Genomic DNA, 24,163 nt, shown 5'->3' with positions numbered 1-24,163 from the left:
CATCAAAACCGTTTTCCAATAGAAAATTGGATTTTTGATTAAATACTTTAACAAAAATTTGCATGTTTTCTATGGAAAATTTAGCCTTTTCATCAAAAGAAGCACACAAAACCCAAAAAGTTTTCAGTAAAATGCTGAAAAATTTAGTCTGAAAACTGAAAAATTTTGATTGAGAAATGTTGCCTCAGTGCCATAGTTCGGGGTCTCATGCCTCCTTTCTCCTCCAAGGACTGCATCTCCGATGATACATTGCAGCAGAGGCTCCTGTGAATCACTGTGGCAGCTTAGCAAATGGAAAGTCCTTGGTGCATCATGGGAGATGTAGTCTGAAAAGCTAGCCTAGCCCATACAGAAGAATGGCACCCAAACTACAACTGCCATGGGGTATTTCAGGGTCCCTTCTATGAGATAGGTATATCTCCATATACATTCTGAGGGAGGGATAGCTCAGTGGTCTGAGCAGTGGCCTGCTAAACCTAGGACTGTGAGTTCAATCCTTGAGGGGGCCATTTGGGGATTGGTCCTGCTTTGAGCAGGGGGTTGGACTAGATGATCTCCTGAGGTCCCTAATAATCTATGATTTTTGAACTGATATTTTCACTTTTTGATTTTTTTGCTGAAGTTAAAATTTTCCATGGGGAAAAAACAGATTCCAACCAGCTCTATTCCTGCAATACCTGGGAGCACAGCCTGGCCCTTCTAAGAGAGCCACAACTGGTCCACTAGGCAGAGAAGGCACAAATATGCTAGCGCTTGCTTTTCTTTTTAACTCGTGTGATCAGCACCAATGCGGCACATGGCTGCTCAGTCCCTCACTCTGCCCTCCATGTCCCTTGTTGTCCCCCAACTCCACAGCCCCTGCTACCCATGCAAATCTTATACCTTCCCTCCCAGTACTGGGAAGTGACAGGGTCATCTCCGGGAGGATTCCCTGGATGGAAGAACCAGAGGGCTCCAAAGGAGCCCTGCAATGACATCTACGCCCACCCCTCTCCCAGCTCTCAGGGCAGCAACGTAGGATTTGCCACACAGGAACAGACTGTGCTCCATCCAGTCCAGCAGCCAGTGCAAGATCCTTCACCAGAAGAAACCCTGCAGCAGCAGCAGTTATGGGCTAACATGCTCCAAGGAAAGGTTCTTCCTGATCCTCAGTAGTTAGAAGTTGACTCGCCCTGAAGCAGGTTTATCCCCCAGCTAACACTTTTGATAATTCTTTTACTATTCACTGCTCCAATAACTCTGTACGTACTTGTTACCCATTCAGTGTCGAACCCTTTCCTGAATCCTGCTAATCTCTTACCTTCAATGGCAGGGGCCGAATTAGGAGAAAGGGGGTGCAGCCATGGCAGGTACCATTTCCAAAAGCTCCTACGTGACTTAAGTGCCTAATTCCCAGTGAAAGTCACTTTTGAAAATGGGACCTGGACTCCTAAGGACGTAGATGCTTTTGAAAATTGTCCCTGGTTTCTGGACAGCCCTGTCCTCCCCAGAAAGGCCTTAAGTCTTTGGCAGCTGGGGCAATGTAGAACACCCCAGACGCTGTCGGGGGCTAGCCCCAGAGTTGGGAGGGGCCTAGCAATGGGTTACCGCCCTCTCCTTCCCTCTCTTCCACAGGGCTGTGCTTTTTTTGCTGCTACTACAGCCTCTTTCCTTCGAGGAACCAAACAGATATTAAAATGATTCTAGGGGAGAGCTCTGACTTGGTAGGATTTTACACCCACTTTGCACAAGTGTAAAGGACAGCCCCAACACGAGGCAGTGGTGAACTGGTCCCTCTGTACCACACCCTTTCCTTTACCAACAATCTGCTGGTTTCCAGTGGAATGCCTTGGAGTTCCATATAAACACAGGTAAACACACAGTAAAGGTACAGGCAGGTGATCTTCGCAAATGCAGCTTTAGGGACAGGATACACTGACCATGAGGCAATCTGGCACGTGGATAAAAAGCCGCTAACTCTCTCCTAACTCAACAGCAGTCAGGGCTACAGATGTCTTTCGAAAAAGAGACAGAATAGTTTTTTTGGGTAACTTCAGCGTTGCACATCCAAATCCGCTGATTCCCCAGTTGCTAAAAGGGAGTCTTTCCAGACACTGAGTCCATCTGTGGTCTCCAGGTTCCCAATAGTAAATTGTGTTATAATATTCCTCTTCATTTTCACCCTCGTGGTTATTATATAAATATGTATTTTCGCCACCCAGCACGTAGATCCTCTTCTTCCAGCGCACCACACCAGCGCCAGCAATTTCAACTGGCAACTTTGGGATCACGACATCCTTGTCCACTCTTCCATCTTCGTCCAGGAAGAAACACTTTCGACTGCAATGCAGGTTTCCTGAATCAGGCCATCTCTCATTATGATGTCTCACTCTGCTCCTAAAATACCCACCAATAACATATATCCCATTATTCATGGAGACAGCTCCCGACCAGTAGCACTCTGCATCCAGAAGCACCTGCGTCCACACATTGGAGCTAACTTTGTAGATCAAAACCTTCCTGGAAACATACCAAGAGCCCAGTTTGTCTGTCACGCCACCTATCAGGTACAATTTATTTTTAAGCACTGTGGCAGCAAAATGGCTCAGACTGTATGGCAGCCGAGAGATGGGAGTCCAGGTCTTCGCCATCAAGTCAAAGCACTCTGCAGAATCGAGATAATCTTCATACCTGCACCAGCCCCCCACAGCATAAAGCTTCTGGCTGCAGTTTAGAAACCCATGTGAAGCACGGGGCATTGACATGGAAGGGAGTTGTGTCCACCGGCCTCTGAAAGAGCTGTACTCATGGAGAGTATCTGAATAAGAGTCATCTGTGTGCACACCTCCGGTTACGTAGAGCTTATCTGCCACTGCCAGGCAGCGAGCACAGTACAGGCATTTCAAAGGCGTCATCTTTTCCCACTTTTCTGTCTGGGGGTCAAAACAGCCTACCTGAAAATCCTTCGTTTTCAGCTCTGGGCCCTCCATGTTGAACAGGTCCACGCACACAATACACTTGTTGTACATGCCCTGTCTAAGACCTCCACACTCCTGCAACCTCTCTTGTCTGTTGAGACGCTTCCATCGCAACCGCATGTCCCCGCAATGTGCTGATTCTAACTGGACCTCTCGGAGCTCTTCCTGGGTAAGGAGTGGAAAGCGGACATGCCTCATTATCTTACTCAGGAACGGACGGCGGTTGGAAGTTTGAAACTTCATCCAGCGTCGCACTGCCCGGTAGACAACTATCTCAGAAGAGACCACCAGGCTGTCTGAGGAGATGATGCTAATCAAAGTGCTGGGTTTCAGATGTAGGAAGCTTTTGTCCTCCAGAGAGAGGTGCCTAAAATTCAGGCTGATCTGTCTCATGGCTACTCGGAGCAGAGCTTGTTCACCATGGGCATAACCCAGTTCATAAAGCACAAGGCAATTCTCAAGGGAAACTTGTTCCAGAAGAAAGCTGTGAAAGTAATGGGGATAAATGTTACTGGGGAAGTCACAAGTGTGAGACACTTCTCCCCTAGACATTGGGGTAATAGCAACACTTAATACAAGGAGCTAAAGTCATTCTAAAGGAGAGGATCAAATTACATATTTAATGAAGATTTGTGACCCAGTCCACAGATTCTCCGTGAAGCCTTGTTCAAGTCACTTACTCTGCGCCTCAGTTTCCCCATCTGTACAATGCAGAGAACAGCACTGCCCTACCTCACAGGTGTATTTTGCAGATAAATACATTAAAGTGAGGTGCTCAGATACTTTGGTTATGCGGGCCAGATACGTATTTAAACTAGATACCACCTTCAATTCACACAGCTCTTCCACTGGAAACAATGTGAGGTTTGTGCAAAGATCAGGCTTAGAGCGTGACCCTCATATATTAACTCTCTTTGAGTTAGGAAACTTACTGTTGCATTCAGCATTAGTCAATGGCAAAACATGGCTCAGGGCACTTTTAGGACCATAGCTAGTTCTGCCTATTTGTTTGTCTGGCCATTTGCACATCTGTCTAATCTAATCTAATCTAATCTATCCCCATACAGTATAATCTATGCCCACACACCACATCTATCTATCCCCATACGATCGATCGATCTAAGATATCTACCAATCATGTATTGTAGTGTATTGAAAACTGTCAAAATTGTATGCTGTCACTTAAAATTTGCCTGGTCCAGGCAAAGGGGAAGCATGCAATTCGAGCATAGGAGCAGTCAGTCTGCTGACAGCCAGCCTAGATTAAAGTGGAGTGAGCTGCCTCTCTGTTTTGGGGTTCTTGTGGGACATTGTTCAGAATTCTAAGAAATAAAGTAGCGTTAATAAGCAGTCATGGGATAAGAGGGAAGGTCCTCTCATGGATCAGTAAATGGTTAAAAGACAGAAAGCAAAGGATAGGAATAACTGGTCAGTTTTCACACTGGAGAGAGGTAAATAGTGGTGTCCCCCAGGGATCTGTACTAGGACCAGTGCTGTTCAACATATTCATAAATTATCTGGAAAAAGCGGTAAGCAGTGAGGTGGCAAAATTTGCAAATGATACAAAATTACTCAAGAGAGTTAAGTCCAAAGCAGAGTGTGAAGACTTACAAAGAGATCTCACAGGACTGGGTGACCGGGCAACAAAATGGCAGATGAAATTCAATGCTGATAGGTGGAAAGTAATGCACATCGGAAAACATAATCCCAACTATGCATATAAAATGATGAGGTCTAAATTAGCTGTTACGACTCAAGAAGGAGATCTTGTGGTCACTGTGGATAGTTCTCTGAAAACATCCGCTCAGTGTGTAGCGGCAACCAAAAAAGCGAACAATGTTAGGAACCATTAGGAAGAGGCTAGATAATAAGACAGAACATATCATAATGCTACTATATAAATCCATGGTACACCCACACCTTGAATACTGTGTGGGGTTCTGGTCGCCCTATCTCAAAAAAAATACTTTAGAATTGGAAAAGGTACGGAGAAGGGCAAGAAAAATGATTAAAGGTATGGAACAGCTTCTGCGTAAGGAGAGATTAAAAAGATTTCAGAGTAGCAGCCGTGTTAGTCTGTATCCACAAAAAGAACAGGAGTACTTGTGGCACCTTAAGGTGCCACAAGTACTCCTGTTCTTTTATTAAAAAGATTGAACTTTTCAGCTTGGAAAAGAGACAACTAAGGGTGGGTGTAGCGGAGTGGCTATCCGCTCCCGCCCGGTGGGGGTTTAAAACAGCCCTGGGAAGTGGCCGTTAGCTGGGCTGATTGGGAAAGTGGCTGCAGCTGGAGGCCACGCCCCAAACTGAAGCCCTGGGGCTTATAAGAAGCAGGGAAGCCAGAGCCCAGGCAGTCTCTCTCTGGCCATAGAGAGAGATGGGCCTGGCTGCTTAGGGCTTGAGACTAGATACCTGAGTGAAGCAGGGCTGGGGGACAGGCTGAGGAGCTAGGGAAGCTCCAGCCTGGAAAGCCCCAGGCTGCGGCCTAGCAAAGGGCAACAGGTACTGGGGGTTGCAGAGGGCAGCCCAGGGGTAGGACAAAGCAGCAGGTCCAAACCCCTATTGCCTGTGATGAGTGGGCTGATACTGCAGTCTGCCCCAGGGTGTGGGGCTAGACCATGACTGTCAGTGGCCACTACTGAGGCAAAGTGGGGATAGTAGGGTGGGGGTTCCCCTGGGAGGGGGAGACCCAATTATAGTAAAAGGGGCACTGGGTCCTGGGAGGGACACGGGGCCGACAGTAAAAAGGGGGATCACCGGCCTGCAGAGGGCGCTCCGCGCTGAAAAAGAGTTAATTCCCGGAGTAACCAGCAGGAGGCGCCGCGGCGGTGAGTCGGCCCGTTTACAGTGGGGATATGATAGAAGTTGATAAAATCGTGCCTGGTGTGGAGAAAGTAAATAAGGAAATGTTATCTACTCCTTCATGTAACATACAAACCAGAGGGTCACCCAATGAAATTACTACACAACAGGTTTAAAACAAACAAAAGGAAGTACTTCTTCACACAATGCACAGTCAACCTGTGGAACTCTTTGCCAGGGGATGTTGTGAAAGCCAACATTATAAAGGGGTTCAAAAAAGAACTAGATAAGTTTCTGGAGGATAGGTCTATCAATGGTCTATCAACCCCATGCTCTGACTGTCCCTAGCCTGTGATTCCCAAAAGCTCTGAATGGATGACAGGGGATGGATCACTCAATGATGACCTGTTCTGTTCATTCCTTCTGAAACACCTGGCACTAGCCACTGTTGGAAGACAGGATACTGGGCTAGATGGACCATAGGTCTGACCTAGTATGGCCATTCTTATGTTCTTATGTCACATTGTAACCTTCCTGCAAGAGTATTTATGTCTTTATCTAACTTCTCTGTGTATATGCCATGAACATAACACTTACATGTACTTACCCGCAATTTCCAATTTGTGCACACAACAGCGATGACTACGCACTGTTGTAGTAAATGGGCCTATCACTTTTTACTTGCTTGGGAATTAACCATGAAAAGTAGTCAAGTTGTTTTTAATAAAGAATGTTATAAACAGGTGCAAGAATACCAGACAGAAAAACGTAATTAGTCCAAACAAAAAGGACGCCTGATATAACTCAAAGACTGTGTTAAGATCATGGTTGGTAAAGAAGAAAGTGCAACTCCAAAAACTGATGAATCAAAATTGGAGTGTTGGAAACTAAGACTGACTGATGTACAAAATAACGAGAGGATGGGCTATTCCACCCACCACTTCCTTTTTGGGTCTTTTAAGAAAGATACTTTTTGGGGAAAACGAGAAGAACAGATGGCAGCTACTAGAGCAAGCTTCACCAGCCTGGCTGCCACCCCTACTGTCCCCTGGGACTCCAGGCATTCATCATCCTACTCCTGAGAGATGCCCTGACCAGACTGGGCCAGAGAAAGTGACCCACATGACATCAGCACTTCTACTGGCTTCAGCTGAATCCAACTACCACCTGGGATGAAACAGGGTGGGACTTGCCACAGCTCATCTCAACCACCTTCTTCCCTTCTCCCCAAGGACAGTTATCCTCATCTTTGATACCATCTTAGAGACTGCGAAACAAGGGGGTTTTCCTTCTAAAAACCCTCTCCAGCTAAGGAAAAGGGAATAATGTTACAATGAAAGCCTGACAAAGCATTGGAAAGGTAAAGTAGTAACTGTTTTTCCTCATTTTCTTTATCTTTAAAGAAAGGTTAAAATGATGTTTAATGACGTGTTTGCCACAGTACTAAGCAGGCTGAGGTGTCTGTATACCAAACCCCAGACCTTCTTTAATGTTGGACAGTCACTGGGTTATGTTAACTTCGTTAGGCCCCTATATTCTATCTAAATTAATACACCACCACCTACATTACTTTAAAATCTTGAACCAGATTCCCAGCTGGTGTAAATCAATGTAATTCCAGTGAGGGCAATGGTGCTTCTACGTAGAGTCTGACCCTGAGGGACCGGGTCTGACCCATAGGCTGGGTGTTTGGCACCACTGACTTTGTATTTATAGAATACCTGTTATTTGAGGACCTCAACGTGATTTACAAACTAGAGTTCTACCAAAAATTGGCTTCAAATAGATATAGGGTAAAATATTCAAAAATATCTCACTGATTTAGGACTGTAAGTCTCATTTTCAAAAGAGACTTAGGCCTGGGTCTACACAAGAAAATTAAGTTTGTTTAACTGTATCGGCCAAGGGCGTGACAATCCACAGCCCTGAGCAGTGTTGTTAAGTCAGCCTAAGTCCGTGTGTAGACAGCACTAGGTCGATGAAAGAATTCATCCATCAGCCAAGTTACTGTCTCTCGGGGAGGCGGGTTACCTACGCCAATGGGTGAATTCTTCCCATCAATGTAGGTAGTGTCTCTGCCGAAGCACTACAGTAGCGCAGCGGTACGGCTGTAATGTTTTAAGTGTAGACAAGCCCATAGGCACTTAAACCTGAATCCACAAAAGGAATTAGGCACCTAAGTTCCTATTTGAGGTGCCTAAGTCCTGGTTTTGGTACCACTTGCCATGCACAACCCTTCCTGCTCCCACTGAACCCTGCAGGTGCCTAAACTCACTCGGTGCCTAAATTTCTCCACTGAAAGTTCTCTAGGCACCTAGGTTTCTGATTCTGGACATGCACATGGCTGCCTCCCTGTGGGCATCTGGGTGCCCATCTCCCACCTAAGGCCCAGAGCAATTCACAAACCGGGGAAGGTAGCTGTTAAGCTACCTAAGTCATGTAAGGCCCAATCCGGTCAGCATGTTCAGAGGCCACCTACTGGGTCAGGCCCTTCAGGTGAGTTCATACAAAGCAGCTGAGTGTGTGTGTGGGGGGGGGGGGGTTAAACGAGAGAGAGGACAAGAAAAACACCTTTATTCACATGAAGTCACATCATAAGTATTTTAAAATGTTATAAAACTACAATATATACACAAAAACACAAATCAAAACACACCTTAAGGAAACATTAAACCTGGATCACTAAAGTATCGTCACTAAAGTAACTATATTTTGAGTGAACTTAGTTCACTCAAAATATAGTTAACATACCAAGTCAACTGAAAAGTTTGCAGGTGGTAAGTCAGTTTCTAAAAAGTGTGATCAACCTGCACAGCTGTGCCCGGACCAGCCTTAGCCCATCACACCACTGTAACCCGGCCATTCTGTTCCGGCGAGATTTCAAAATGGCTTTGCCTGACCCAGCAAAAAGTTAGCCAGGCAAGAAACGAGCAGAATGCAAGCACTGTATCTCACTCGGGCATGAAACCAGGCCCAAACTGCTGAAAATCTGCTGCTGCTGCAAAAAAAAAAAATAGAATCAAACGGGGACATGTAGGAAAAGCTGAAACGCTGAGGCTATGACTATCCTACAGAGCTTACAGCGCCACAGGCGCACTGATGCAGCTGCACCGCTCTACGCTACTAGTGCAGACCCTCTAAGCCGATGGGAAGAGCTCTCCTGTAGACTTAATGACACCAGCCCCCGCGAGTGGTGGGAGCTATGTCGGTGGGAGAAGACAGTGCTATCCACCCTGACGCTTAGGGTGGTGTAACTTGCGTCGCTCAGGGGGTGGCTTATTCACACCCTTGAGCGACAGAACTTATCCTGACATAAGTAGCCTGTGTCTGAAGACAAACAAAAGGGGCACTGCATGGACATCTCATGGATAATATGGTGTGCAAAATGATTGGGTGCTACGATGCCATGCAGGAACCTTTAGGAAGGGACATTGTATAACATCCTCCAAGCTGGGGGCATAGAGACACCTTGGGACAAAGGCATCCTCCAGGCTGTATCAGGGAGATTAGAGAGGGCAGCATAATGCCGCATCTTGACACAAGTATCATAGAGCTGCTTCTTGGTCATGGCTGCAAAAGGAACATTCACCAAACTCCTCCAGGACAACAATCTGCTCGGTTGTACAAGGATCTCATGCACAGAAGGGGAGACAGCTAGTGAGGCAAACACAGGCTTGCCTCTTAGAAAAATCCCAGCCAAAACCTCCTGCAAATACTGAGCAGCCAGCTGAGGGAGCGCCGCCTGGAATTCAGAGAGGACTTTCTCCAACAAATGCACAGACCAGATTCAGGTCTGAACAGCAAGACTTCCAGCTTGACCAACGAGGAACAATCAGGTGAGAGCTTTGTCAACCCAGTCTAAGTAGAGGCAGAAAATAGGCTCATGCAGGAGAGAACTTCAGCAGGAAAAAGTGGGTTAATAAACAGTGGCTCTTCCAACAGCCATAAAATGGAAAACACCTGGTCCGGTTGTGCACTTTGCAGAAGTTGCCAGGTGTTAAAAAGACCATTATAGAATGGCGGAAAATCTAGATTCTGTAATCGACCAGGTGCCAGCAAAAATAGTCAAAGCCCAACCCCATAGCAAGACGGAAGGGAGAGAAAACAAAGGACTTTCAGGCCAGCAGGGAATCAGAGGACAGCAGCTGCTGAACAGACTGGAGGCAAAAGGCTGCCACGCTGCTGACAAGTCAATGAAGCCCTGGCCCCTGCATCTAATTGCAGGAACAGCAAAGCAGGATGCAACCAGTGGTAGCTATTAAAAAAAAAAAGTGAATATGCATCTGAATCCAGTCCAGAAGGCCTCAGCAAGGGTCCAGACACACTAGCTGGTGCCACAACATGGAGACCACAAGGTTGTTGGCAATCAAAACCCTTCTCCAAAAAGAGTCCAGAAAGGAGCCAGCAACATTTCTGCAAGAAGCCTTGCACCCGCCCTTCAACCCCCTCCCAGTTCTTTAACACATATTGTTCAGATCCAAAAAAGACCTCCAATACCTTAATGCCAGAGATGCCTCATTGCAATTGTTGGGACAACAAAGAGGGATCACTACCCTGCCAAAAGCCCAGTACATTTGAATGAGCTCTTAGCCCAGTTAATGCGGGCACAAGATGCTTGTTCTTACACTTGTAAACAAGTGTAAGATATTCAATATCTTCATTAACGATCTGGAGGATGGTGTGGACTGCATCCTTAGCAAGTTTGCAGATGACACTAAACTGGGAGGAGTGGTTGATACGCTGGAGGGTAGGGATAGGATACAGAGGGACCTAGACAAATTAGAGGATTGGGCCAAAAGAAATATGATGAGGTTCAACAAGGACAAGTGCAGAGTCCTGCACTTAGGACGGAAGAATCCCATGCACTGCTACAGACTAGGGACCGAATGGCTGGGCAGCAGTTCTGCAGAAAAGGACCTAGGGGTTACGGTGGACGAAAAGCTGAATATAAGTCAACAGTGTGCCCTTGTTGCCAAGAAGGCTAATGGCATTTTGGGTTGTATAAGTAGGGGCATTTCCAGCAGATCGAGGGATGTGATCATTCCCCTCTATTCAGCACTGGTGAGGCCTCATCTGGACTACTGTGTCCAGTTTTGGGCCCCACACTACAAGAAGGATGTGGATAAATTGGAGAGAATCCAGCGGAGGGCAACAAAAATGATTAGGGGGCTGGAACACATGACTTATGAGGAGAGGCTGAGAGAACTGGGATTGTTTAGCCTGCAGAAGAGAAGAATGAGGGGGGATTTGATAGCTGCTTTCAACTACCTGAAAGGGGGTTCCAAAAAGGATGGATCTAGACTGTTCTCAGTGGTAGAAGATGACAGAACAAGCAGTAATGGTCTCAAGTTGCAGAGGGGGAGGTTTAGGTTGGATATTAGGAAAAACTTTTTCACTAGTAGGGTGGTGAAGAACTGGAATGGGTTACCTAGGGAGGTGGTGGAATCTCCTTCCTTAGAGGTTAAGGTCAGGCTTGACAAAGCCCTGGCTGGGATGATTTAGTTGGGTTTGGTCCTACTTTGAGCAGGGGGTTGGACTAGATGACCTCCTGAGGTCCCTTCCAACCCTGAGATTCTATGATTCTATGAAGTGCAAAATGCCTGCACATCACTGTCAGATGTAATAAAAATGGAGCTATTATCAGTATAGGCTGAGAGATGAACCAGGAAGGCGTGTGGCACCCTGGCACAGACAGGCCAGTCAGATGGCCTCTGAGGAGGAGCAGGAATGGCTCCAAACTAAGAGGTTACAATGCCCAGACAGAGGACACCCCTGATGAATGCCTCTGCAAAAGGGGAAGCAGCAGAAAGACTCCTATTAATCTTCAGGACACTGAAAATGTTGTGGTACAAAAAAAATGTTGTTCGAAGAGCAACTGACCCAATCCCGAAAGCTTCTAATGCTGTTAAAAGATAATTATACTGAAGTCTATAGAGGCCTTCTCCTGATCCATTGAAACAAGCCCCACATCCAGATTACAAAGTTTGTTAACAGTAAAAACCATCACAAATTAAAAACAAATGATCAAACATACAGTGGCTAGGAATACGATATGTTTGATCAGGGTGTATTAGAGTCCAGAGATTCCTTTAGTTGGTTGGCTAAGGCCCTGGATAGTCAGGATAATCAGAGCAGAGAAGGGAAATAGGTGTCCAATTCCATAAGTCACAGAGATCCCCTTTCCTGTGTAGCGGGGTGGTCACTTCCTGCAGCAGCTGAGGGACAGCCCTTTCTCCTGGGTACGCTCCAGCACCCCTACAAAAAAGTCAGGACTGAGAAAATGCCAGAAAGGCTTGTAAAATTCAGATGGCAGCCCATCAATACCTGGGGCCTGGCCTGTCGAGAGCTGCTGGACCACAACAGAGAGCAACAGTGACAGCGGGGTGCCCAGGCACTGCTGCTCGTCACCAGTCAGATGGGGATAATCCCTGGTTCAGCTTCTCCACTGCCAGCACATCCCAGGCTTCAGGTGAATACAGAACACTGTAAAAAGAAACAGCTGCTTTCTGGATCTCAGCAGGGCCAGCCATCAGATGCTCCTTGCACCTGCTCTTCCAAGAAGTGCCTTGAGAGCCAGTTAAGGCTTAGGGAGTCTACACTGGGTTTCCCATGTCAAGGTTGCCATGAAGGCCCAAGGTATCTCATGCCGGGGCACTCATGGTCTGATGCAAGGACTGTGTGGCAGCTGGGAATGACTGCTGGCAGAACAGTTGGATCTGGACCTGACACCCCAGCACTGACTCAGGGACTCATACAGGGGCTTGTGCTGCTGCCAACACTCCCAAAACACAGCTAATACCTGGGTGAAATTCAAGGGCTGTAATAATTTGATATTAAGGCACCAGTGGGAAGCACAGGCAGGAAGAGACACTGACAGAAACATAGTGATGGTCAGACAAGCGAGTGGGAGACATGGAAGACCGAACTTCGTGCTATAAAAGTGATCCAGTCTATCCCCTGAGACCTGGTTGGGAGCAGCCTTCAGCCAAGTGTACGGCCTAACAGTGGGGTGAGAGAACCTCCAAACATCTACTAGCTCAAAGGCAATACAGTGCAGGTCCCTGGCCGACGGAGGGCATGGCTCCGCATGGCTCCTGTCTAAAACATCATCTACAGCACAAGTGAAGTCCCCTCCCAGGACAATAGCAGCATCAGGGCCACAGCCAAGCATAGGAAGGGCAAGTGTCCGCAGAAAGGAGACACAGTGTGGGGGCATACACAGTACAAAGATTAAAAACAATAGTGCCCATACGTGTCTCCACCTGGAGGAGCCATCCTGGCACAATCTCATTCACAGGCAGGATCTGTGCCCCTGAACCCCAGGAAAGAGAACAGTTACCCCAGCTGTGACATTGGCGCCATGGCTCGAGAAAGCTTTCCTTTCCCATGCCATCAGCCAGTTCCCCTGATTATCTGGGTCTAGGGTGACCAGATGTCCTGATTTTGTAGGGACAGTCCCGATATTTGGGGCTTTTTCTTATATAGACTCCTATTAACCCCCCACCCCCGTCCCGATTTTTCACACTTGCTGTCTGGTGACCCTAGCTGCCTCTGAGTGTGTCTCTTGCCAAAGGACAACATTGATCTGTTTTTGTCTGAGTTGTGCCCTTTTATGACCATCCCATCTAGGGTGACCAGATGTCCCGATTTTATAGAGACAGTCCCGATTTTTGGGACTTTCTTATATAGGCTCCTATTACCCCCACCCCAATTTTTCACACTTGATGTCTGGTCACCCTAATCAGGGAGAACCAAGCAGCAGAGAGAGAGAATGAAAAGTGGAAATGCTTTAAAAAAGAAAAAGCCATGGGGAAGCCTATATAGCTGAGCAATCCCTGCCCAACCCCCCCTGCCGGAGCTCACCTGGGCCCCTGGGGCTCTGTGTGCAGGCAGTTCAGGGAGAGGCACACTGTCCCCGGTAGGGAGCGGGAGCCAAGGCAGCATGTGCTTCCCTGGGTGCTCAGGATGGGGGGGTGGGGGGAGCCATTTTGGAGCAGTCTGGAGCCAGCCAGGGCAAGGGCAGGACTGGCTGTGTGAGGAGCTGGTGAGTCCCAGGCCTGCATGCAGGGTTCCCCCTGAGAACTGGCCTCTGGAGACCAGAAAGCGAAATCCCCCAGCTTGAGCCTTTCCTGCTGCATGGCGACACCCAGTTCGTAGAGTTTTGCTGGGAAAACTTCCCCCAGCCAGGCTGAGTTAGCCGCCCAGCTCCCTAGGTGAGACCAGTCACCACATGGCCAGCTCTGCTCTGGCTGCTAGTCCAGGGCTGCTGCCTGCTGGGAGTGTGTCGGAGCGCCCGGGGGGAGACTACCGTTGGGATGTCACTATAGTTTTGTAATCTGCACCTGGAGTCCTGCGCCCCTTGATTGTGAGGGGAAATCCTGGGCCAGCAGCAGCCCGACTCCTGCGGTGACTGAGGAGTCCAGAGCCATCTCTGACCCTGAGGATTATTCACAGAGTTTGAGAGTCACCATCTCTTAGTAAGCTAGTCAGGGAGACCCCTAGTTCCTGAACTGTGTCCTCAGGCCAGGGCATCAGGGGTTGGGGATTTTGTTACCTGCTGCCTATTAAATCTGCAGATGGATTTACCACCTTATCTCACTCGTGAGTCTTTTGGGCTGTACTGAACCCAGTCAGCCACCTTGCTAACTGCTGCACAGAAGGTATCAAGGCCACAGGTAATCAAGGGCCCCAAAAAAGTATGTGTGCCAATGGGAAACTAACTTTACATTTGCTATATCAGGTCACGTGACTGGGGAACTTTACGAGTATTATCAGCATGGGCACCGGTGACCCTGAGAATCGTGTTTTACCCTGTTATGTTATATTTATCTCCTGTTTAGTATAATTACTGTGTTGAATATAGTGTATATATTTGTGTTATTTCTTGTGTTATTTGGCAAGTAAACAAGGGTTACCCTATGATTAGAATTTTCCTTCCCAGCTGCCCTGGTGACCTTGCCTGGAAAGAGTGAAGGGGGTGGAGACACCACCAAATAAATTCACATGGGAAGACAATAAATCAGTTACACCCTGCTGAGTGGTGGCAGAATCCAGAAGAGCCCAGGCCTGTCCATCAAAACCTGGAAGAAGATTGGCATTGAAGGAGGTAACCAGGTGGAGAGGAGGCGCTTCACTCATCTTCCTCAACCACTGTTTGAGACAAATGTTTCCTACACTCAACCGAGGTCTCTCTCAAGACAAGGGCAGCCGAGTGAACAAAGCGCTGTACATCAATCCTCGACCTCAATTCCCCGCTTCCCTTTAGTGGTCTCCAAAAAGTCACCCATCTCCTGCACACGGTACCCACCCTTCTGACACAAGTGACTAGCTGAGACATCAGGGACCAGTGATGAGTCAGAGACCGTTGTCATCCTCTTCATCTCCCTCAGCGCCCAGCAGCTCAGGAGAACGTTGAGCCGCCATTGTAACAGTCTCCTTCACAAAGGAGATTCAGGAGGGCAGCTGGCAAATCCCTTTCCCCAAGAGGGGCAGTCAGTGCAGCCCCAGGCTGGCACCAAGCAGCCTCACTGCAGCCTGCATGATTGGGGGCCTGAGGACTCCCCTTTCCAGGGGAAGGCAGTGCCCTACTGGGAGCTCCAGGCACGGAGCCACCACCCAGCACGACACTATCCTCCTGCTCAGGGCCCGCAGCTCCATCCGCAGCAGCTGCCAGCAGCTCATGGGGCTCCAAAGTCTTTGCTTGTTTAGAAATAGTCCTGCATAAACTGGTCCCACTGGGCTGTTCTTCACTCCCAGCTCTAGAACCGCTCTGTAGTTCCTCTGCAGGGAGCCGCCCCTCAGCCTCAAGGACTCGCTTCTGTCTAGGTCCAAGTGATGGGGTCACAACATGGACCCTGGACAATGACAGACCACACACTAGTGAGGGGTGGGGAGATAGAACCAGGCAGTGCAGATGCAGGTTCTGTGTCCTGCTGGTCCCTTCATGTCCAGGGGCGGCTCTAGGCACCAGCAAAACAAGCTGGTGCCTAGGGCGGCAAAATGTAGGGGGCGTCCCCTGCCGCTGGGGAGGGCGGCAGGCTGGGCCGACGGACCTGCCGCAGTCATGCCTGCGGGAGGTCCACCGGAGCCCCGGGACGACTGGACCTGCCGCAGGCATGACTGCGGAGGGGGCGCTCGTCCCGCGGCTCGGCTGGACCTCCCGCAGGCATGCCTGCGGCAGCTCAAGCGGAGCCGCCGGACCCGCGAACCGCCCGCAGCTGCGGGAGGTCCAGCCGAGCCACGCGGGACCAGCGGACCCTCTGCAGTCATGCCCGCGGGAGGTCCGCTGCTCCCGCGGCTCCGGGGTGCCTCCCGCGCATGACTGCTTGGGGTGGCCAAAAACGTAGAGCCGCCCCTGTTCATGTCCCAGCCTACTCCCCACTATCCTGGGGTCCCACCTTCTCACCAGGGTCCCCTGAGCCAGCAGTGTGTGGGCAGGGACCCTTCAATGACCAGGGTCACCACTCAGGAAACATTTCATATTTTTAGAGGTAACAAACACTGTATAATCTGCCCCATCTCTGTGGTGCTTTGAAACCAGGTTCAAGGGCTGTTCGGCGTTATTTAGAACCACACAAACCCGGTGCCGAAACGACACCACAAGCCTCCCATTTGGGTTCTTGCAACCTAATGGAATCATCCTAACAGCAGAAACCTCCTTCCCATGACAGGCACATTCAGACACGAGCATCGAATTGTGAAGGAAGGAGGAGACATTGGAAAAAATGACAGTAGCAGGAGTAAACAAGGGAAAAACTTGAACGAAAGATTCCTTGATCCAGAGTCCTCCCTGTACCAATCGATTCCCAGGCCAGGAAAGTCACCCTAGATTTGTTCATCTGAGATGCAGATTTTATATTAGCACAGCCAATAACCTCTCCACTCAGCACCGCACCCTCCACAGTGCTGGAGACAACAGGTGCACACCGCACCCCACGCGTGTGAGACAAACGGCTAAACACATCTGAGGTGGACCCCATGGGGAACCCCCCCCCAGCCCCAAGGAAGAGAGGAGGCGACAAAGCAAAGAAACAGCTAGTAATAAAACCAAACCAAACACAGACTAACAGAAACCCAGCTAGTGCACATAGCAACAACAGTCTGACTCTCAGGGTACGTCCAGACTACCCGCCGTATTGGCAGGTAGCGATCGATTTATCAGGGATCGATATATCGCGTCTCATCTAGACACGATATATCGATCCCCGAACACGCTCCCGTCAACTCCGGAACTCCACTAGAGTGAGCAGCAGTAGCGGAATCGGCAGGGGAGACGCGGACGTCAATCCCACGCGGTGAGGACGGGAGGTAAGTCGGGATAAGATACTTCGATTTCAGCTATGGTATTCCCATAGCTGAAGTTGCATATCTTACATCGACCCCCTCCCCATGTAGACCAGGCCTGAGGCGCCCACCGTTCTGACAGAGAAAGGGATTACCAGGCTGAGACTGACTCTGTACCCTGGTGCTCATGTGGGAAATAGGAGACCCAAGATCCAATCCTGAGTCTCTAATTACTCTTCAATTATTTATCCACTGTGCAAGAGCTTCAACAGGAGAGACCGTGAGAGCCCCACATCAGAGTATCCCACAGGCCAGGGGCTGGGGCGTGCCCTTGAGAGGTGGCAGATGCCAAATCAAATTACTTAGCCCCCTCATGCACAGGGGGAACTTGAAGTAGGGCTTTCCCACACCCCAGGTGAGGATCCTAACTACTGGGCTAGAAGTCTGAGGGAGATCCTCTTCCCTAACTCCAAAGAGGGTTCCCAGCTGTGAATCACAAGCAGAAATTGGTGTCTCCCTGAAGCCTGGATGTAGGGGCCTGTCTCCCTGAGAGGGGTTGGGCTTAGGAAACACCCTTCTCATCAGCATCTCCCATTTGCTAAAGGCAGACTTTAGCAAACTCGGGGAGTTGGTAGGTAAGATCCCATGGGAAGCAAGTGTAAGGGGAAAAACAGTTCAAGAGAACTGGCAGTTTTCCAAAGAGACATCATTAAGGGCACAAAAGCAAACTCTTCCACTGTGTAAAAAAGATAGGAAGTATGGCAAGAGACCACCCTGGCTTAACCAAGAGATCTTCAATGATCTGAAACTCAAAAAAGATTCTTACAAAAAGTGGAAACAAGGTCAAATTACAAAGGGATGTAGAGACAAAATTAGAAAAGGCCAAGGCACAGAATGAGATTAAATTAGCTAGAGACATAAAGGACAACAAGAAAACATTCTACAAATACACTGAAAGCAAGAGGAAGACCAGGACAGAGTAGGTCCATTACTCAATGAGGGTGGAAAAAAAAACAGCAACAGAAAATGTGGAAATGGCAGATGTGCTAAATGACATTTTTGTTTCAGTTTTCACCAAAAAGTTTAGTAGCGATTGGATGTCTAACATAGTGAACATCAGTGAAAATGAGGTAGGATTAGAGGCTAAAATAAGGAAAGAACAAGTTAAAAATTACTTAGACTAGTTAGATGTCTTCAAGTTACCAGGGCTGATGAAATACATCCTAGAATACTGAAGGAGCTGCCTGAGGAGATATCTGAGCTATTAGTGATTATCTTCAAAAAGTCATGGAAGATGGGAGAGATTTCAGAAGACTGGAAAAGTCCAAATCTAGTGCCCATCTATAAAAAGGGGAATAAGGACAACCCAGGGAATTACAGACCAGTCATCTTAACTTCGGTACCTGGTAAAATAATGGAGCAAACAATTGAGAAATCAACTTGCAAACACCTAGAAGATAATAAGGTGATAAATAAGTGTCAGCATGGATTTGTCAAGAACAAATAGTTCCTGGCCAGTGGGAGCTGCAGAGCTGGCGCTTGGGGCGGGGGCAGCGTGCGGCGCCCCCTGACTGCCCCTACGCATAGGAGCTGGAGGGCGGAAATGCCACTGCTTCCGGGAGCTGCGCAGAGCCATGGCATGTGTGGAGCAGGGCAAGCCCCTGAACCTGCTCCCTGGCAGGAACTTGAGGGCTGCATTGAAAGGTCTGACAGGCTGGATGCGGCCTACCCCGGTCTAGATAATTCTTGGTCCTGCCTTGAGTGCAGGGGACAGGACTAGAAGACCTCTTGAAGTCCCTTCCAGTCCTGCAATTCTATGATTGTAGCTGAGACAGCTACATGCCTAGCGTGCTAGCTTTGTGAATTGCAGTCTGAAGCGCCTATCTCTGCTCATTTATGGTAGAGGACCTCTCTCAGGCTTTGTCTAGCACTGTGATTTTTCCAGGTGCCTAACTCCTTTAATGCATCTGTAACGGGGTGGCTACCCGCTCCTGCCCTTTGGGGCTTTAAAACAGCCCTGGGAAGGGGCTTTAGGCTGGGCTGATTGGAGGAGTGACTGCAGCTGGGGCCATGCCCCAAACAGAGCTGCAGGGCCTAAAAAGAAGGCCAGGGAAGCCAGAAGAAACACAGTCTCTCTCTGTATTCAGAAGGAGATGGGCCTGGCTGCAGGGAGCTAGACCGGGTACCTGAGTGGAGTAGGGCTGGGGACAGGCTGAGGAACTGGGGAGCTCCAGCCTGGAAAGCCCCAGGCTGCGGCCTAGCAGAGGGCTAACAGGTACTGGGGGTTGCACAGGGGGCAGCCCAGGGGTAGGCCAAGGCAGCAGGTCCAAACCCTCCTTGCCGGTGATGAACAGGCTGATACTGCAGTCTGCCCCAGGACGTGGGGCTAGAGAATGGCTGGCAGTGGCCAATACTGAGGCAAAGTGGGGATAGCGGGGTGGGGGTTCCCCTGGGGAGGGGGAGACCCAGTTAAAGGGGCACCGGGGTCCTGGGAGGGACATGGGGGACAGGAGAAGACAGGTGGATCACCGGCCTGCAGAGGGCGCTCCAAACGCTGGACTGAGCTAATTCCCAAGGACGACCAGCAGGTGGTGCTGCAGGGGTGAGTCTGACCCGTTACAGCATCCCAGCCTTAGGAGCCAAAATCTCACTGAAAGTCAATGGGACTTAGGCTCCTAAGGCACTTATGTGCTTTTGAAAATTTTACCCATGTAGACAAATTCCAGGCAAAAGTCTGTGGTTCACATAAGGACACGTGATTTCCCTGTACAGCCATAAAAATCCAGATAGCTGTGAAGGGTGGCTGCTTCTTGTCATGGGTTTGCTCTGTGTCGTCAGTTCTGCTTTTCTCTTTGCCAAAGGCCTTTATATCTCCTTCCTCACAGATTCCCAGGGATACAAACCTTACCGTCCTTTCTAAACCTTTGACTCCCTCCTGAAGTGTCCATCCCACCTCCTCTCAATATATAGCTGGCTTCTGCTAAGGAAACATTGGCACCATCCATCAAAAACTCTCCTCCTCCTGTTCTTTATCCCCTTCCCAGAACCATCCCTTCCCAGATCTCTTTGGATCAGAAAAGTATAGTCTCTTGCCTTCTTCCAATCCCACAATTTGTGCCAGGCCCTCTCAGCTCATCTCCCTTGCATCCTCTCCTACTCCCTCTCTGGCCCTTAACTTTAATCATCCTCTCAGAGCTGGGAGGGAAACAGTTTGCCCATCCTGCAACTATTTTTGAGTTTGGGTTTTTGTTTTTTCCTTTCCACATTGGGTCAAATCTGAGCGCTTTCAAAGTTTGCCAGTGTTAAAACCAGAGAGAGAAAGAAATGCTGACTCTATAGTTCAGTGGTCAGGATGCTCAGCTGGGATGTAGGAGTGTCACATTCAAGTTCCTGCTACAATGAATATTTATTTAGACAAAGTAGAACAGCTCCAGTAGGAGAGATTGAAAGCAGACTACCCTGGAAGAGTTGCCTTTGGTTAGGGCGCTCCCTGCGTGATTAGAGGCCAGGTTCAAATTCCTGCTCCAAAGCAGGCCCGGAGCCCAGGTCCCCCACATCGTAGGTGAGTGCTCTAACCACTAGGCTTTTCTGAGGTGTTGGTGGGTCTCTGTGGCTTTGACCAGAAATTCCACTGTGGACTCAAATAATCCTTCCCAAGGAAACGTTCATCAAACCTGCCATGGTCCTGGGAAAAGTTGCAGTGTCAACAAATTGCCGTTTGCCAAAGAAAAACTGTTTCACTGAAAAATTCCTGATCAACTCTGATCTCTAACTCTGGCTCCTCCCTCTCTCTCTTTCAAACACACCGCTGAGCACCCCCCACCCCATCCCACTGTTCTCTCAAAACTGATATTCATTTCTATAGATTCAACTCTGAGTTCCACACTGACTCTCAAACCTACCTCTCTAACCCAGGTGCTTACATCCGTCAGTCACATTCTCTGCCTGGCTCTGCTCCCTTTCCCTCTGGATGTGGTGCCACTAATTCAAACTGGACCTGTCCAGAGAAGAGCCTTTTATCTTTCCTCTCCTCTGCCCCCTTTCTCCGCTTTCTTTAGCAATTCCACAAGCTCTCTCTGCCACTGGGCTTGTAACTGTACAGCCATCTTCAGTCCTTCTCTGCTCCCATCCAGACTCCCAGTGAATCCTCCGTTTCTTCCTCCACAGTCTCTAAGGTTCATCCCAAACTTTAGTTCATTCCCTCATTATTGCCTGCTGTGACCAATGCTGCTTCTCGCTCTGCAGCTTACCACCCTCCCATCAATCCCCACTCATGTCCATCCAAAACAATGCAGCCAACATAATTTTCATCTCCCGACTTTCTGAATCTTCTTTAACCCTGATCTTCTCCGTTTTGCATCCAATGCTGTACTGTATCCCCACCTCCACTTTGTTCTATGGGTTCCTATAATAACCACCTCCCATTTCTGTACTCGTCTGGCTTGTATCCTTGCTACTCCCTTTGTTTCTGCCTGTTCCCAACTTCCTGTCTACATCCATAATCACCATCACATCTGGGAGACCCTCCCAGACAGCCCACACACACAGCTTTCTCCTTAGAAAGAGCCCTTAGACCCCCGTTATCCAAGGTGCACGTCAGTTTTGATGAAAATACTTGGCAGATTTTGTCCTGTTTGCCCTTCTACTATACCAGCCTGTACAGAACAGAATGATCCACGGAACACAAGCCCCCTTGGGTAGGGAACGTGACCTGTTTGGCAGGACTCTCCAAACAGCCAGCACTGTGCACATTTACAGCATAATCACAGTTGTTGCCATGTCAGCCTTACCTGGAGCAGATCTCCAGCAGAGGGAGGATCTGAAGCCTGCTGGCTGCTACGAACACAGCCTGGGCTGTCTCTGAAGTCAGTGATATCTTCTCTGTGTACAGATACTGTAGGATGGTTTGCACAGTGGAGGGGGCCATGTCCTGCAACAGAACTTCTCCATCCTGGGATTCTTTGAAGGAGCTGACAAACATGGCTCGAAAGTAGGGATTGACTGCAGCCAGCAGCATCCTGTGCAGAGAGAGAGAGAGGAAACACGGTCAATGGAGCATGTTCACGGCTCTGAAAAAGGAACTGACAGAACAAGGAGTAATGGTCTCAAGTTGCAGAGGGGGAGGTTTAGGTTGGATATTAGGAAAAACTTTTTCACTAGTAGGGTGGTGAAGCACTGGAACGGGTTACCTAGGGAGGTAGTGGAATCTCCTTCCTTAGAGGTTTTTAAGGTCAGGCTTAACAAAGCCCTGGCTGGGATGATTTAGTTGGGTTTGGTCCTGCTTTGAGCAGGGGGTTGGACTAGATACCTCCTGAGGTCCCTTCCAACCCTGAGATTCTATGATTCTATGAACTCCATTGCTTTTGCACTGATCCAGCTGGCCAGTGAGGACATGTTCCATACCTGCCCCTTCGCTTGCTGATAAACCTTCTGACTAGAGACCAGTTATAACCAGTATTCCCAACGTGGTTTTGTGCCCTTGTTTGGTTATTTTCTTCCTTCTGAGATTCTCTGAAGCTGGACAGAGTCCCAGGGTGGGTGTGCGGGGCATCCTCGCTCCTCAGTAATTTCCTGGTTCCAGCCTCTGGCCTTGAGACCTTCTGTCCAACAACCACCCTTTTGTCTGAGGAAGAGGCAACTCTTAATGTAGCTCCTCCTCCAATGCTGGAAGGAGTTATGGTTCCCACTTCTCCAGGAGCAGAGATTGGCCAGATCCCCCTCCCCTACCACTAGCCCTAGGATGGGTGAGTCCCCCACTCTGAATAGAGATGGGGAGGAATGGAGCAGAGGGACTGATCAAATGTGTCTCCTGGAAATGGGAGAGCAAAGGCGCTGCCTTCGGGGAAAGGGGACTATCAGAGCACAAGTGAAATTAGCCTCCCTCCACCCCATCCTTGTTCTCTCCTGGAGGGCTGGGACCTCAGATACACAGGGCAAAATCCTGACCCTACTGAAGTCAATGGCCATTGGCTTCAGTGAGGTCAGGATTTCGCCCCTAGATTTGAAGGAGGGAAGGGATCACTTTGGCTATCTAGTCTGACCTCCTGCTTCATAAAGGACAGAGAATTTCACTGCAGCCAGATCCCCCATCACCTTCTGTAATGTCCTAAGTATTGGATAGTCCTGCTCCTCCATCCCAGAAATTACTGTTGGTCTTTGTTATGTTGCAGTGCTAGATGCTGCCCTCTCCAGGCTTGCTGAAGAGGACTCTGGTTCTACTACTCCATGCCCTGGCTGTTCAGCAATTTGCCTCCTCTGGCTGGCAAGAAGAAAAACTAGTCTCTCCCTCTGTGATCCGCACCTGGGTTCAAGGATTACTCAGGGCTAAATGGGACGCTAAATGCCATTCCCAATTCAAATATATATATGGCTATCCATGGCCCTTGCTTTTCTGAAAAGTTATGGTCAGGGAAGTGAGGCAAACCCTTTTCTCAGATCACTGAGAATACAGCTACCTGAAATCATCTAAGCATCACTGAGAGTCAGAAAAAGAGACCAAGAAATGAACTAAATCAAACAAGATTTCAACTGCAATTCACCCTCACCCCTGCCATGCTGGGTCTTGGTCCCCTTCTCACACCAGCTTTACCTCATTGGCATTACTCCTGAATTACACCGGTGTGAGTGAGAGTAGACTCAGGTGCATGGTAGGAGTGAAACAGCCTGTTCAGAATAAGGAAATTGCTATATTTAAACTGGTACCAGGACAGGTAACACAAAGGGAAGGGTGGGTGGTAACTGCAGAAGAAGCGTGGAGGAGAGTAACTAGAACATTTATTTGATTTCAAGAGGCTGCCCAATTATGAAACCAACAAGAAGTAAAACAGAAATGTCTAGATGCTGAATGGCTGCAGCATGTATTTCTCTTTGCTAAGAGGCTCATAAAAGAGATTTTGCAAATGGCTAAGACATTTTTACAAAGGAAATATCCAAGGAAGTCAGAGACAAATAAAGCCACCCACAAGGTTGACTGGAGATAAATGAGATTTTTAAATTATGTGCTTAAGAAACGTCAGGTTATTGTGTTATGTTTACATGATGATCTTCCATTTAAACAAAACGAGAAATTAAGAGGGGCATATGCAGAACCTTTCTAACCTGTGACATGGGAACCTCTTTCC

At 48.6% G+C, this 24,163-nt stretch overlaps 1 protein-coding gene across 1 annotated transcript; it reads right to left on the bottom strand.

The window, feature by feature from the left end:
• Window positions 1-1,911: 1,911 nt before the first annotated feature.
• LOC123358868 (kelch-like protein diablo) lies at window positions 1,912-24,157 on the bottom strand. The gene is made up of 3 exons (XM_045001026.1): window positions 24,141-24,157; window positions 21,833-22,060; window positions 1,912-3,441 (listed from the first exon to the last, which is right to left on the bottom strand). Exons 2-3 carry the CDS (start codon window positions 22,057-22,059, stop codon window positions 1,953-1,955), a joined length of 1,716 nt encoding a protein of 571 aa, XP_044856961.1. The 5' UTR covers window position 22,060; window positions 24,141-24,157; the 3' UTR covers window positions 1,912-1,952.
• Window positions 24,158-24,163: the final 6 nt, after the last annotated feature.

Source organism: Mauremys mutica, unplaced genomic scaffold, assembly GCF_020497125.1.
Source record: "Mauremys mutica isolate MM-2020 ecotype Southern unplaced genomic scaffold, ASM2049712v1 Super-Scaffold_100098, whole genome shotgun sequence".
Taxonomy (NCBI): Eukaryota; Metazoa; Chordata; order Testudines; family Geoemydidae; genus Mauremys; species Mauremys mutica.
The sequence above is the reverse complement of the archived record's forward strand: the minus strand, read 5'-3'. Positions and strand labels throughout refer to the sequence as shown.